The sequence below is a fragment of the Ictidomys tridecemlineatus genome, chromosome 1 (genome assembly GCF_052094955.1).
Source record: "Ictidomys tridecemlineatus isolate mIctTri1 chromosome 1, mIctTri1.hap1, whole genome shotgun sequence".
NCBI classification, from domain to species: Eukaryota; Metazoa; Chordata; class Mammalia; order Rodentia; family Sciuridae; genus Ictidomys; species Ictidomys tridecemlineatus.
The window spans coordinates 161,464,548-161,478,716 of NC_135477.1; the positions used below are offsets into that span (position 1 = coordinate 161,464,548).

The 14,169-nt window shown below is 50.4% G+C and overlaps 2 protein-coding genes across 11 annotated transcripts in view; one reads left to right on the plus strand and one right to left on the minus strand.

Annotated features, from left to right (window-relative positions):
- Positions 1 to 482: 482 nt before the first annotated feature.
- Positions 483 to 14,169, minus strand: part of Tnip1 (TNFAIP3 interacting protein 1) — a 54,387-nt gene continuing 40,700 nt past the window's right edge. For 5 of the 10 annotated variants that reach the window (XM_078051175.1, XM_078051192.1, XM_078051173.1 and 2 more), the window contains 4 exons: positions 13,667 to 13,858; positions 12,750 to 12,840; positions 12,303 to 12,438; positions 10,602 to 11,402 (listed from right to left, as the gene is read on the minus strand). In XM_078051175.1, coding sequence (XP_077907301.1) covers positions 11,381 to 11,402; positions 12,303 to 12,438; positions 12,750 to 12,840; positions 13,667 to 13,858 — 441 coding nt within the window. In that variant the 3' untranslated portion in view covers positions 10,602 to 11,380. Of the gene's footprint in view, positions 2,010 to 10,601; positions 11,403 to 12,302; positions 12,439 to 12,749; positions 12,852 to 13,666; positions 13,859 to 14,169 lie in introns of those variants that run through there. The other 5 variants (XM_078051185.1, XM_078051198.1, XM_005335803.5 and 2 more) reach the window with 5 other exon arrangements.
- Positions 1,772 to 9,936, plus strand: Gpx3 (glutathione peroxidase 3). Its single transcript, XM_005335804.5, has 5 exons — positions 1,772 to 1,916; positions 6,466 to 6,619; positions 7,965 to 8,082; positions 8,441 to 8,540; positions 8,993 to 9,936. Exons 1-5 carry the CDS (start codon positions 1,830 to 1,832, stop codon positions 9,209 to 9,211), a joined length of 678 nt encoding a protein of 225 aa, XP_005335861.3. The 5' UTR covers positions 1,772 to 1,829; the 3' UTR covers positions 9,212 to 9,936.

The window sequence follows — 14,169 nt, forward strand, 5'->3', positions numbered from 1 at the left end:
TGGATTTCTGATATATACCCAGATGTTTGTATCTTTGGGCAACTATGAACCTCAAAAAAATCACAGAACAACATTGAGAAGATCCGAGACTGGAGTCTAGAGACCTGGATTATGGTTTCTTTTCTGCTACCATTTTGCTGTGGGAACTTGGGTAAGTTGTTCTCCAACTCTAGGTTTCAGTGAAATGAAGTATTTGGATAAATAATATTGATTGAGCACATATACTGTCAGTCACTGTTCATATTCTTCTGTGCTTTAAATTGTCTAAAGACTCCCTGGCTTGGTGCAGTGGTACATCCCTATAATTCTAATGACTTGGGAAGCTAAGGCAGGAGGATTGCAAGTTCCGGGCCAGCCTCAGCTGTTTAGTGAGCTCCTGTCTCAAAAAATAAAAAGGGTTGGGGATGTAGCTCAATGGTAGGGCACCCCTGTGCCACACACACACACACACACACACACACACAAAAAGATTTCTTGGCCTCTAAGATTCCTTCCATTTTAATATGCAAACATGTTGTGGTTTGAGGAAGAAAGATTTCCTGAAGAATGAGAAACAGACCTTTCAAGAACCTCTGGTTCTTGAATCATAGTTAAGGTAGTTCTTGGTCAGAAGAGATTTTTAGAGGGTTCCTAATCCTGAGACTAATACCATGAGGACTAAGGGCAGGATGGCTGCCTCAGAATCAACCTAGGAACATGTTGGAAGGCAGATTCTCAGCCTCTCCTCCTAGAGATTCTAATGCAGTCATTCTGAAGTTGGACCCAGGAATCTGTACTAATGGCTTCCCTGGTACTCAGAAAAATTTGTGAATTGCCGATTTCAGCCCATTCCCCATCTGTAGGTAAGATTATGCCTGCACAGTAGAGACCTACAGCTGCCTGGCCTGATGGGGAGTATCTCCTAACAGAGAAACACATTTAATGATTGATTAGCTCAGCAAATGTTAAACATCTACTGAGTTCAGGTCCTGGCCAGGTGGGGATCATGGGCTCTACCCTCAAGTGATTTCTGGGCTAAATCTGTCACTTAAAACTCATCACTCACCAGAGCCAGAAGGGCCCGAGAGATCATTAACCAATCCCATCATTACACAATTGGGGAAACTGAGGCTCAGAGAGAAAAAGCAAAGTGCCCAAGACTGTACAGTTATGTATGTAATATTCTTATGTGTCAATTAAAAGAAAGAAAAAAGATTATACAGGGAGCAAAAGTGTTTTCTGCTGCCAAACCAGCAGAGGCATCCCGTGCCTTACCCAGGAGGGGAATGCACTGAAAATCCCAGTTCACCTATAATGTTTCTCAAGTACTATCCTACATATGGTAACTGTTCCAGAAGGTCTAACTTCAGATCTTGCTGAATTTTAAAATCATCAACATCAGGGCAAGACCATCACAGGGTAATTTTTAAAGCCTGGGGAGTAAGAATTACTTCCCAGAACTAAACTACCCATCGGTTCTTGGGTGTTTTGGGGCCCCTTGGCCCTGGCTGATCTGGAGAACATTGTGCTTGCCTCCTCCCGCACTTTGGAGCCCTAAGAGGAGAGGACCGCCTCCGGCATTCACCGAGGACCTCACTCCCATCTCTCTGCCCAGACTTGCTTATGTCACTGTCGCCCAGGGCCTGGGGAGGGGGAGAGAGAAGGGCGGGCGCGACTTGCCCCTGAAATCCTAGCTGCGCTGCGATTGGCTACGAGGATCCCGACCTGGCCGCGGATTGGCCACCGCTGAGGGCTAGAAAGGTGACTTGGAGCTTCGGACACCTCAGACAGACGGTGATCCGGCAGCTGACAGCGTCTGAGGCACGCCTGAGACGCTCCCCCAGCCAGCCATGGCCGGGTTCCTGCGGGCATCCTGCCTTCTCTCCCTGCTCCTGGCGGGCTTCGTCCCGCCGAGCCGGGGACAAGAGAAGTCGAAGGTGAGTGAGCTTCCAGGGCGGGAGACAGGGAAGTGAACGTAGCTGCCAGGTGTCCATCTCACAGTAGCGAGGCACCTCTCTTCCCAGGTTTCCCTGCAGAAAGGCGACACCCAGGTTCGAGGGACATCATTAACTTTGTTTGCCTCCCCCTCCACCCCAAGGACCTCCACCGGTGACCATAGATCTATTCCAAGTTCCATCTAATCCAGACCTGGGTCCTCCAGGTTGGCAGAATGAATGGAGAGAAAGGCATCCCTCACTGCTACCTCTGGGGAAGGGGGTCGTCTTGCTACATCTATGTCAGTAGGTGCTAACTGCTGTCCTCCAGTAGGGTGGGGTGGTGAGGTGGCACTACACAGAAAGAGGCCCAGTGACAGCCTCTGGGTTGGCTTTGCATGTACCCAGGGAGATGGTAGTAAGGAGAAAGGGAGGACAAATGCAGCAGGATGGCCCTGGTCTTCAGGAACTGCCTGGGGGCTCTTCTACCCCAGATATATAACCACAGGTAGAACCACCCACATGGATTCCAGGTTATTGGCAGAAGAAGCAGAGATTTGTGACTGAAAGAATGTTGAATGGGCAATGCAGAACACTCAGTATCCTAAGTCTCCACCCCTTTCTGGGCCTCAGTTTCTCCATCTTCAGGGCAGGGGTCGGGTAGAGGAAGGACACAACGAAACAGATGACTTCAGAATCAGTCAAATCAATAAACTGTCCTCTGAGGAGTTTCCTGTGGGACAGCCTCACTACCAATGATCCACTGTCCACATTGCCTGAGCAAACCTGGTAGTTGGAGAGAGCTGGGGATCATCAACTCTGAAGGAGAGGCCCAATTCCCTGAGCCTTAGTCAATCGCCAGCAGGATGTGTGACTTTAGAGTAGGAGTGGGGATGCTGAAGAAGACTGAGGATGAACCAGCATGCTTATCTCCTTGGTGAAAATGTGCCTGGGTGGATCCTGTAGACTCCTCCTCTTCCCCAGGGCAGAGAGGCAGAAACCAGAAGTAGGAATAGACCCAAAGAGAAGGATTTCTATCTCTACCCTCCCAGTATACACCCCACCCCACCCCACCAATATGCTTATGTACTTATTTAAAAAAATTTTTTTAGTTGTAGATGGACACAATACCTTTATTTTATTTGTTTTATTTATTTATTATTATTATTTTTTAATGTGGTGCCAGGGATCAAATCCAGTACCTCACACATGCTAGCAAACACTCTACCCCAGCCCATAGCTTTGAACTTTTATTTCTAAAATCCTTTGGGTCTTTATTCTAAGATCTTATAAGTTCATGCTGTGTCCAATATTCCATCTACTTCTCAGGAAGTCCAGTCCAAGAGCAATTTCCTCTGTTTCTAACCCCTTTGCTCTTCCATGAGTCTGCTCTTCCTTGGAGTCAGGTCTAAGTCTGGAGGGCCATGAAGCTCTCCTTTCTATCCAAGCTTGTTTATAACTACCAGCTCTGAAGGCATTTTCTAGGGCAGGCATGGGACTGAGTTTTGAATTAGGCTGTGGAGTAGGGGTGGGGGTGGACCATGGGCAGGTCAGCACCATGGAGTCTGTCCCAGCCCCTAGGAGAAAGGAAGATTCATCCTTGCCCTAAGAAGGCTGGCAGTGAAGGAATGGATGCCATGAATGATTCAACATGGCCATGTGTTTTCTGCAGAACTCTGGGTAGGCAAGAATGGATTCAGAGAAAACAGGATGGGTATGGTCTAGAAGTCTTAGGGTGAAATCTGATCATATCAGAACCAACCAGCCAGGACTTGCTGGCTAATGACAGCCTGGGTATGCTCATCTATCCTCCTAGGCCTTAGAGTTGAGATGCCACAGCTCTGGCTTCTAGGACCTAACCATTTACTTTGTCCCTACCATCAGGACAAAGGGATGGAGAGTGGGGCATGTGCAGAATGGGGTGGACCGCAGGTGATTCAGCTCCAGAGAGATGTTTTCCTCTTCCAACTCTAAGGGAGGGGCTAGGAACAAAGGGAACCCTCCTTTCCTCCTTGCCTCCTCAGTGTAGCTTAAGGCTGCCCAGGCTCCCTGTCCTTGCTGTACAAAAGGAAACGTTGCAGACGCTGGAAAGAATGACAGCTGCTGACGTGCATGGGATCCTAGTAACCACTGGTTTCTAAGTGACTAAACGAGGCAGAGAGAATCATGGAACCACAGGTTGACGTCAGGGCTGAAGGGCTCTTAAGACAGCAGTGAATCTGACTCCCTCTTACAAAGGCGGTACCCAGACCCAGGTCTCCTGCCTCCCAGCACAGTCCTCCTTCAACAGCATCCCGTTGATGGGAGAAGAGAAAGACACAGACCTGCAGCCCTAGCCAGCCAGGGCCCTCACTGTTGTCCCTGGCCCTGCCACCAACTCTTGGGTCACCAGAACGCTCCTCTCCTGGATTGAGGCACTTTCGTGGCCTCTCCCCTCTGCCGTCTGGGACTACCCCCCTACCATGGGCCACCCTGACTTGTCAGTCCGAATCCATAGCACTAGCCTCACTAGCTGCAGCAGTAAGTGTGGAGGCTGCCACTCATCCTTCCTCCTGGTGACAGACACCCTGCCCAGTGCACTGCCCTCACATTGGCTGGTGAACATTGGCTTCTCTCCTCTCAATAATGGAGGAACCTCAGGGCCTTTTACCCCAGATGCACACAGAATAATCTCAATCCCCTGATCTGTGCCTTTCTTTCCAAGAGATTTTAAGCCTGTCTCAATCTGCCAGTGGATTTTCACAGCTGTTTTGAGAGGCAGTTGGGATTATCTTCAGACCAAGGACCCCAGAGTAAAATTGACTTGCCCAGGGCCAACAGCCAGCCGGCCTGGTACCTGATGAGATGGGTGCCAGTTGCCCCACCCTCACCCGGAAACTGCCCAGAAGTTGATGCTCCCGTTTGTTTGTAAGCTCTGATTGTTTAGTCAACCTCTTGGCTTTTTTCCTGTCCACATCCCAGAGATCATGTTTAGCTGAGGGTGGAGTGGAGGAGGTGGGAGGCTGCCAGACCTTTGTGGCCAGCTGGGCTGTTGGTTTGTTTGCGTTTTAAGGTGGAAGTGACCCCCCAGTTGTGACCTAGGAGGCTGCAGGGCAGGAGGAATAATGAGTTTGGGTCTTGGTCCTGCTCAGTCAGCAGAAGTCACGTGGTATGGACTATTAGACTCATGTGAAGCAGAGAATTTTCACCAGAGCCAAGAAAAGAGCTTGCAGCTGCCTGGCGGAGGCAGTCCAGCCTCACCCGCCTCAGCCTGCAGCCACTTCATGACAGACAGGTCATCTATACCCTGCTGGGCCACACCCTGCTGGGTGGAACACTTCCTTCACCCAGTTAGGTCCAGGGACCTTGCCCCAGCAGTGCATTTTCCAGAATTGAAGGGAAAGAAGGGAGTGAATTTACGCCTCTATTGCTCACCACCTGTCACTGTCCTAGCCAGGTCTGTCAGGCCAGTTTTTGCTCCATTTGTTTACCATTTTTTCATTCTCATCAGATGACAGGGCCCATAAAGATCACCTAATACAATGGCTTCAAGCTTTTCCCTTTGCTTTACAACCCACCCGCTGAGTCATATTGTCATTGCAGTGACCAACTTTCAAGAGTAGCCCCAAGAGTTTTGTCTTCCAGGTCTGGGACAAGGGATGGGGTAGAGAGGGGTCCTGGGCAACATTTTGCTGGCAAGGTGTAATCCCATCCCCTCCTCTCCCACTGATGGTGACGCTGTCAAGCCATCTGGATTGAGACTGGCTGATCCAGTTCAAGGTGAGGCCAGGGGAAGAGGAAGGGCCAATCCAAGATCATACAGTGGCAGAGCAAGAGGCAGAACTGAGGTATCCTAAATCACAGTGCCACCATGCTCCATCCCTCCTTGTCCTGGGGGCTGCCTGCAGAGCAGCAGTTAGGCAGAGAGAAAGTATGTTCGTCATCGTCACAACGGCTCACCTGAGAACATGTAGTATATGCTAGGCATGGTTTTACCTTTATAGCCACATCTAACCCTTACCAGAGGCCTTTCCTTATTCCTGGCTCCTGGTCTTCCTTCCCTATTTCATAACATCTTCCCAAGTCTGGAGGCAGGCTTGGCGCCTCTGAATCACCACTCACACTGATGCTTCCTCCTTTCTGCTCAGTTTTTCCTTCCCAATGGCCTAATGCAGGCCTCACCATCACTTTCCGGGACTATTGCAGCAGCCACTCATCCATCAGTCCATCCAGTAAGATTTACCAGCTCCCAGCACCAGGGCAGTCGCCCTTGAGCCTTGTAAATGTTGTGACATATGATGTGGAAAATTATCCCGAAGTGATTTCTAGGGTTCCATAGCCCTCTCTTATTAAGTGCTTCAATGTTAATAGGAAATGTTTATTAAGCACTTGAGCATCTCATCATTATCTTACACAGGGAATTAGGAGGCTCGGTTCTAGTCCAGTTCATTTTTGGTGTGGTCTTGGGCAAGTCGTGCTCCCTGTTGGGATCTTTCATTAACTTCAAATGAAAAATGTCCAAGTTTCCTTCCAGCTCTAACTGTTTCCTGCTGCTGGTCTTTTTCTCTTCCAGACAGACTGCCATGGTGGCATGAGTGGCACCATCTATGAGTATGGTGCCCTCACCATCGATGGAGAGGAGTACATTCCCTTTAAGCAATACTCTGGCAAATACATCCTCTTTGTCAACGTGGCCAGCTACTGAGGTTTGACAGACCAGTACCTTGGTAAGACCCTGCCCTTCCTCCACTGCTCTGTTTGGAGCTGTTTCTGTCACTTGGACACATCTCAATCATAGGAGCTTCTCTAGTGCAAGGGGAGAAAGGGTGATAGTGGCCATGAGATTCCAAACTCCGGGTCCTGATTATACAATGTTCCACAGTTCTGTGAGGATTCTTTTATAAGCCTAAGGTCTGATCATCTTTGGGCATATTCCAGGAGATTCCTGGCTGTCCTTCTTCATTCCTGGGAACCTCAGTGGCATGGAAGCAGAGGGATGGAGAAGGTGGTTTGGGGCTGCAGGTTCCCTTTACCAGCAACTAGCTGAGAATGGCTTATTTTCCCTCCTTGGCACCTCGGCACCTCTCTTGGCCACACTTTGGAAAACAGGCCATTGGCATGAGGCCCCACGGTGTGTGCAGGTGGATGGGAGGATGAGAGGGTGGGTCTCATTGGGACAGTCCATTCTAGAATAAACTTTAAAGATGACCTAGTTCAGCCTTCACCTCTCCTTAACGTACAGGTAAATGTATTAAGGCTCAGCCTGAAGAAACAAGTTAACCAGGATCACAAAACTACTAGTGACAGAACTGGGTATTTGACCCAGGCTTCATATTCCCTAATATCCTTATTTCTTTCTCAATTGGGGCAGAGTAGGAGCCCAATGGAGTAAGCAAGCCAAAGGCCTCTTTTAGCACCCAAGGGAAGGGGTTGAGCACCCTGGAGGGGCTGGGGCCAGCTGGCAGAGCCTAGGGGGAGGCAAGGGTAGTCTGACCCTGAAATCAGTTCCTGGAGGTAGAGTGACAGCAGGCCCAGTGGCAGTGAGCACTCTGTCCTGAATGCTCTGTCCAGCCCTTGGAACAGAGCAGAGTGTGTTTGCACCACAGGTAGGCTGGGTGTGGGCAATGCATGCAAGGCCAGGGGTTCTGAGGAAACTGGGGAGTTGGCCAGAGCCTCCCTTGGGCTCCTGAATTCCCAGAGGATGGAGTGTTGTGAGGGCTCCACTCCACCCCAAGGAAGCCTTTTGTCTAGGGATGAATGGTTCTTGCTCCAGGAAACTCAATCCTATGAGCTCTGAAGAGCCCTCAGTTGGTGGTGGCCTTGGCAGTGGACCAGAGACTGCTGATTTGAGGAAGGGTATTTCTGTCTTTTCCCCCAAACCTCCCATCCAGGTTAGTTAGGGTGACAGGGCCTGAATTCCAGCAATACCACAAACTCACCGGATGCTCTTGGGCAAGTCCTTCCCCTGTCAGGCCTGTGATTTCAGCTGTATATTGGTGAGCCGCAGGAGGGGGACAGACCAGGCAGGGCTCCTCACCAGGCTACCCTGCCTCTGCTCTCTCCTCAACCCAGAACTGAATGCACTACAGGAAGAGCTTGGACCATTTGGTCTGGTCATTCTGGGCTTCCCCTGCAACCAATTCGGAAAACAGGAGCCAGGAGAGAATTCAGAGATCCTACCCAGCCTCAAGTGAGTGTCCACTGAGTCCTGTGTTGACCCTCCAAGGTGGCATTTAGGAGCCATTCAGAACCACTCTCCCCTTCTACAAACCCCATTTAGTGGAATGAGGGGAAAGTGAGACAGGAAAGAGAAAGGGATGATGGGGCAGAGCTTATCAAGAGGAGGAGGGAGAACTGAGGTGGGGGGTTACTGAGAAGGGACCAAGCTGGACAAAGAAGACCCAAGTCACACACTATGCTTGTGCCCATCCAATTGGTTGGCTCCCACTGCCCACCCTGGATAAAACCAGACTCCCAACACTCCCTCTGCTGTTCTGCCCCTTTCCTCATTTCTGAGCCCTGTGCCCATCTAAGAACATTCCCTGCAGGTATGTCCGACCAGGTGGTGGCTTCGTCCCTAATTTCCAGCTCTTTGAGAAGGGGGATGTGAATGGGGACAAAGAGCAGAAGTTTTACACTTTCCTGAAGGTGAGTGAGCAGCCACTGGGGAGGAGGCTCTCTTCCCTCTGACTGCACAGGGCAGAGCTGCTCCTGACCTAGCCCTCAAGAGACAAAGCCTAGGTTGCCCTCCCCTGATCCTAGGCTCTTAGGGAATTTCTTGGTATCTGACTATTATTCCAAGTAGAGGGCTTTGCAGTCCCTAGGATCTTATCAGCCCATTTTACAGATAAGGCCCAGGCCAGGCACTGGAAGGGACGGGTTAAGGGCCTCACAATCTTCTAATCACTTCCAGTGGGGACTGGAAGTCTGGTACCCAAACTGGTGCTTTCTTCTCAGCACCAGGCTGTTCCACCCCCAGGAAGGCAGGGGGAGGGAAGGAATAGGGGGAGGGAAGGAAGAGGGAAAGGGAGGGAGGGACCCCGAGGGAAAGGGAGGGAGGGACCCCAGCCAGGTTGATGCCACTTTTACTCCTGCTCCAGAACTCCTGTCCTCCCACCTCGGAGCTCCTGGGCTCACCTGGACGCCTCTTCTGGGAACCCATGAAAATCCATGACATCCGCTGGAACTTTGAGAAGTTCCTGGTGGGGCCAGATGGCATACCCATCATGCGCTGGTACCACCGGACCACAGTCAACAATGTCAAGATGGACATCCTGGCCTACATGAGGCAGCAGGCAGCCCTGAGGGCCAGGGGGTAGTAACTGATACCTGTTCCACCCCATGTCCACCATGCAGGGGCTGGGGAGGGACTCCATTCAGGAAGGATTCCATGTTTCCAAGTATATTATACACCCATCACAGACCCTTTCTTATTACAAAAGGACCCAGCTTGACACAAACATGAGTCTGTACCACTGTGTGTGTGGGTGTTCGCACACCTGTGAATCTACCTGTGTGTCCTGCAGAATGCTGGACAGTAATACCTTTTCCTCTCCAATTCTCTATTCCAATGAGAACAATTTGCTTTCAGCCTAAAGGAAAAACCAGTGCTAGGTCTGACTGCACTACTCTAACCTGATCTCAGCCTTGGGGCCAGCATCTCCTACTGCCTCCAAGTACCACCAGTGAAGTCCCCGGAGATTTCTGGGTCTCCCACACTGCCTAACCATCCTTCTCCTTCCTGAAGGGCCCTCCCAAGCACCTGTCCCCACCCCACAATGCTCCCTGAGATCAGCCAAGGCAGAAGTGAGTGTGAGGGCCACTTACCCCATGTCAGGGATGGCGTCTCTATGAGGGAGGGGCCCGAAGCCCTTGTGGGCGGGCCTCCCCTGAGCCTGCCCAAGGTCCAGCCTTTAGTGCATTCAGGCTGACACCCATGGCAGGGATGCCTCCTCTGCTCCTTGGGAGGATGTGTTCTCTCCTCTCACCCTGTCTACTGGCATTGCTCACATCCTACCTGCCCAGTAAAGGCCTTTCTGCAGCAGTTCAGTCTACTGTGGTGCTTCCTCAATGGTGGCTGTCCCAGCATGTGGGGAGAGGGTTAAAGAGAGGAAGAAGAGAAGTGAGGGAGTGCGCTGGGCCCTGCTTTTTTTTTTTTTTTTGGCAAGGGGGACTGAACTCAGGGGTACTTGGTCACTGAGCCACATCTCCAACCCTATTTCATATTTTATTTAGAGACAGAGTCTCACTGAGTTGCTTAGCACCTCACTTTTGCTGAGGCTGGCTCTGAACTTGTGATCCTCCTGCGCAGCTGGGATTACCGTATGTACCACCATGCTCAGCCCTCTGGTGTCCTCTTTTTGACTTTCATCTAGATCTGCTGTGCTTCTCTCACTCAGCATCTTGAGTTCATTCACACCAGTTCATGTCACCTCTCATCTGCAAGATGGCTAGGGCTGAGAAGTGTTTCATTTGAAAAAGGGGGAGACTGAGGCTCACTCCTTACCCCAGGTCTCCTGGTGAGCGAGAGGCAAAACTTGAATTTAAAGCAAGGTCCCTTGGCTCCCAGCCTAGGCTCCTTATACTTCTCCTCAAATACTGGTAATGTTCTCAGGGAAATGGGAGAAAGGGGTATAGAACCTGAAAAGCAGCATTCTGAATGGCCGAGAGGGGAACATTAGGACAAAAAAGAATACCAGTCACAGAATGTTGATTTTCCATTTGGATTTATGTCCAAGATTCGTGCAAACAGCTGCCTAGGAACAGACAGCCACCCAGATACAGGTCTCCGACACCACAATCCTCTAGCCTGGGGGCGAAGGGCCTGAACTCCAGGGCCTGGCAGCTTTAGTCTGGGGTCCTTCAGCAGATATGGCTGGCCTGGCCCTCATCCCAGGTGGTGACACCTCTTATGAGGCTATTGTAGGTAGAGTGGAGAGGGCCCCAACGTCAGAATACCCTGTCATTCTTTCCTGCTCTGGAGATAAACCCATTCTTCCTGCAGCTCCTCACAGAGGGGTAGGGATGGACATGGGACAGGTCCTGCTACAGAGCTGGAAGCAAAAATTGAACACACACATGAACTGGATGTGGCGCCTGGAGGAGCTGGAACCACTTCTGTGGAGGTTCTGAAAGAAGGGGTCTGGGCTGCAATCCACTCTAAAGATGGAAGTCCAGCTGCTTCAAAGAAAGATGGCAGGTCAGCCAGGTGAGGGCTCTCAACTTGGTGACAGGAGGCAGGGCGGTGAGTTTCCCCTGGTCATCACCAGATGAGGAGCCCATGTGGAAGCCTTGTGGGTGGAGCCTCCCCAGTCTTGTAAACAGTTCAGGGCTGGAGGTATGAGCTGTCTGCACATCTCAGCCTCCTGTCCAGCTGCGGCTCTGGCCACAAAGAGTATGTGGCTTCTAGTTTTCGGTAATCTGAGGTCAGCTGGCTCTCCAAGACGAAGATAGAGCCAAATGACACAATCTGGTCTCACTGGGGCCCCTCATGGTCGTTTTTTGCAGACTCTAAATAAACAAAAATGTTGAAGACTTAAGAATTATGTAGTACAGTCACTTTCAAAGTCTTCTATGGAAGGCAACTCAGTCCTTGTGAAATAAATAACAGCTTGCAACTGACTGCCAGGTTGTGTCTTAGGAACATTCAACATGTAATCCTCACCCTGTGGAGTAAGCCCATCATTACCTCCTTCGTGGAGGAGGGAACTGAGACATGGAAATTTTAAAAAGATCTGCCCAAAGTCCCAGCTGCAGGAAGTAGTAGAGCTGGGATATGAACCCAGTCACTGTCACTCTGGCTCCAGCTCCTAGGAGTGAGTAGTTATGGGGGAGGGGTCATCCTTGCCCACCAGGCCACCCTCTGCCACTCATCAAAGCAGCCTCCAAGGGCTCCACAGACCCTCTGGAAATGACTGATCAGTTTGATATCTTCCTTCTTCCTGGCACCAAATCCTACAATCCACACTCCCTGCAAGTCATCCATTCTGCTCTCACTAGCCTCTGCTCTCATTACCTCCTTATAACTGGCTTCTTTTCTCCGCAATTTTAACTCTGGATAAGAAAGTTCTTCATGCTGAGATGGACTTGGTCTCCCTATAGCTCCCATCCACTAGTTGTGATTCTGTTCCCAGAGCTCCACTGGTAAGGCAGTGCCTTCTGTTTCATGAGAGTCCTACAGGGAGGTGAGGACAGTCATTACAGCCTCACTCTGATTGGTGAATGCAGCCCCAGGCCCTGTAACCTCTTATGGCAAACATTATGGCCAGAGGGAGCTTTCCAAAATGCTAATCTGGTCATTCCACTCTGCTTTAAGACATCCAGTGACTCCATAACATGCTTACGGTACAAACTAGCATTCCTTCAGTACTCTGCAAGGCCCCATACAGCGTAGACCTGCCAGGCCTTTACCTGTGTCTTGTCCCCTCTCTCTCTTTCCCCATGTTGTTCCTGGCTGGTGTTCCCCACACCAGCCTTCCATCAGCTTGCATCAGCCACTCTCCTTCCATCCTTCCATCCAAAGTGTTACAGGTTGGATCTAAATGTTCTGTAAAGGCATTTTGCAGAACAAATGCTAAAGGTATGGTTACCAGCCTGTGGCCCTATTGGGAAATAGTGGAGCATCTAGGAGGTGGGGCCTAGTGGGAGGAAGTCAGGTTGCTGAGGTGCTCGTCATGTAACAACAAACTAGAATGAACGAATGCATGATTTCAGTTCCCTCACTCTGGAGCCAACATCAATTCTCTTCCAACAGTACTTGAGAGAGCTAGGCCTTTCAAATCAAACTGGAGCAATATTGGTAGATAAGTTACCTTCTCCAGGGGGCGACAAGCTCCTGTACTAGGGGATCACACTCACCGGGGTCGGTAGGCCTGGTGGAAGGTGGGTCTGTCACTTGGGCGCTCTGATTCCGCATCGTGCCACAGGGTGGACGCCAGGTATATTCTGGCTGCAACGAAACTGGTGCTTAATAATCAATAACACACTCAAAAATTACAACAGCAGATATAATGCCAAATCATAATAAAAAACATCAACTAACCAAGTATAATTTAATCCTTACAACCATCCTGGTTATCATTCCTAGGTGAGGAAACTGAGGCTCAGAGGGTTAAGAAACATTATCTAGCTAGGAAAGTAGCCAAGCTTGGTTTTGAATCCAGGTCTCTACAGCTATAGAATCAAACTCTTTAGCACATGCTACTCCAGTGCTAAAATAAGATATGTATAGAGGATGCTCACACCAGGGAAAGTCAGAGAGGGCTGGATGGTAGGCTGCTGTAATTGTCCAGGGGAAGCTGGGGTGTCTGTGCGGTAGAGGGACTGCTGAAGATGGGGCAGGGGACAGCAGCTCTTTGGAAAAATAATAAGAGGAAAGCAAAAAAAGAAAAATGTGATAAGAGAAAAGGAAGAGGAGGGGGAAAAGGGAGAGAAACATAGTGACGCTCTGGAATCTGGCACATGTGGAGATGATAAAGAGTCAAGCCCAAATGGACCTCCCTGGCCTGGGCCTGGAGGGCGCCCTCCTTCCTGTCCTGAGCTGTTACTCAGTCTTCTCCTTTCTATACCAGTAACCCTGAACAGCTGTGGGCTGCAGAATTCTGACTCCTAGGAGAGCAGGCCAGACCTAGGCCCTGGACACCTGCCTGCCACCATGGTGCTGCTCATGTATTGCTGAAGCTGCAGTGTCTGACACCTTCACTTGACCTTCCTCTCTGGAAAAGGCCTGGAATAGCCCCTGTGTGTGTTCTTGAGGGAAGGAGGGGCAGACTCACCAGATGGAAGAGGCGCGAGTTGGGGAGTGGGGGCGGATGCTCCATGGCCATGGGTGGTGGAGGGTAGCGGATCTGGGACCAATCCTCAAAGCCATGATGTGGCACCATGGCTGGTGTGGGTGGGTAGGCATAGAGATAGGGCCCACAGAGGTGTTCCGGAAGGGGGTCTACATGGTATCGCTCTTCCGAGGCCTGCAAGAAAGGTTCACATCTGACCCTGGCTGCAACAGGCTACACAAGCCATCCTAGTGGCACCTATCTCACTTCCATAGAATCTTAGCTTTCTAAAGGTACTAAAGGCTGGGACATGGACATGGGAGGTGGGACTTGCCGGCTGGTACATGGCACAGAAGGTGAGTACGGGCATATGCAAAGATGGTACATGAACTTGGAAGGGTGGCACTTGGCATAAACAACTGGCACATGAACTCAGAAAGTAGGTACACACATACCATAAAACCTGGTACATGAGAATGGAAGGGTGGTACTTGGGCACTGAAGGT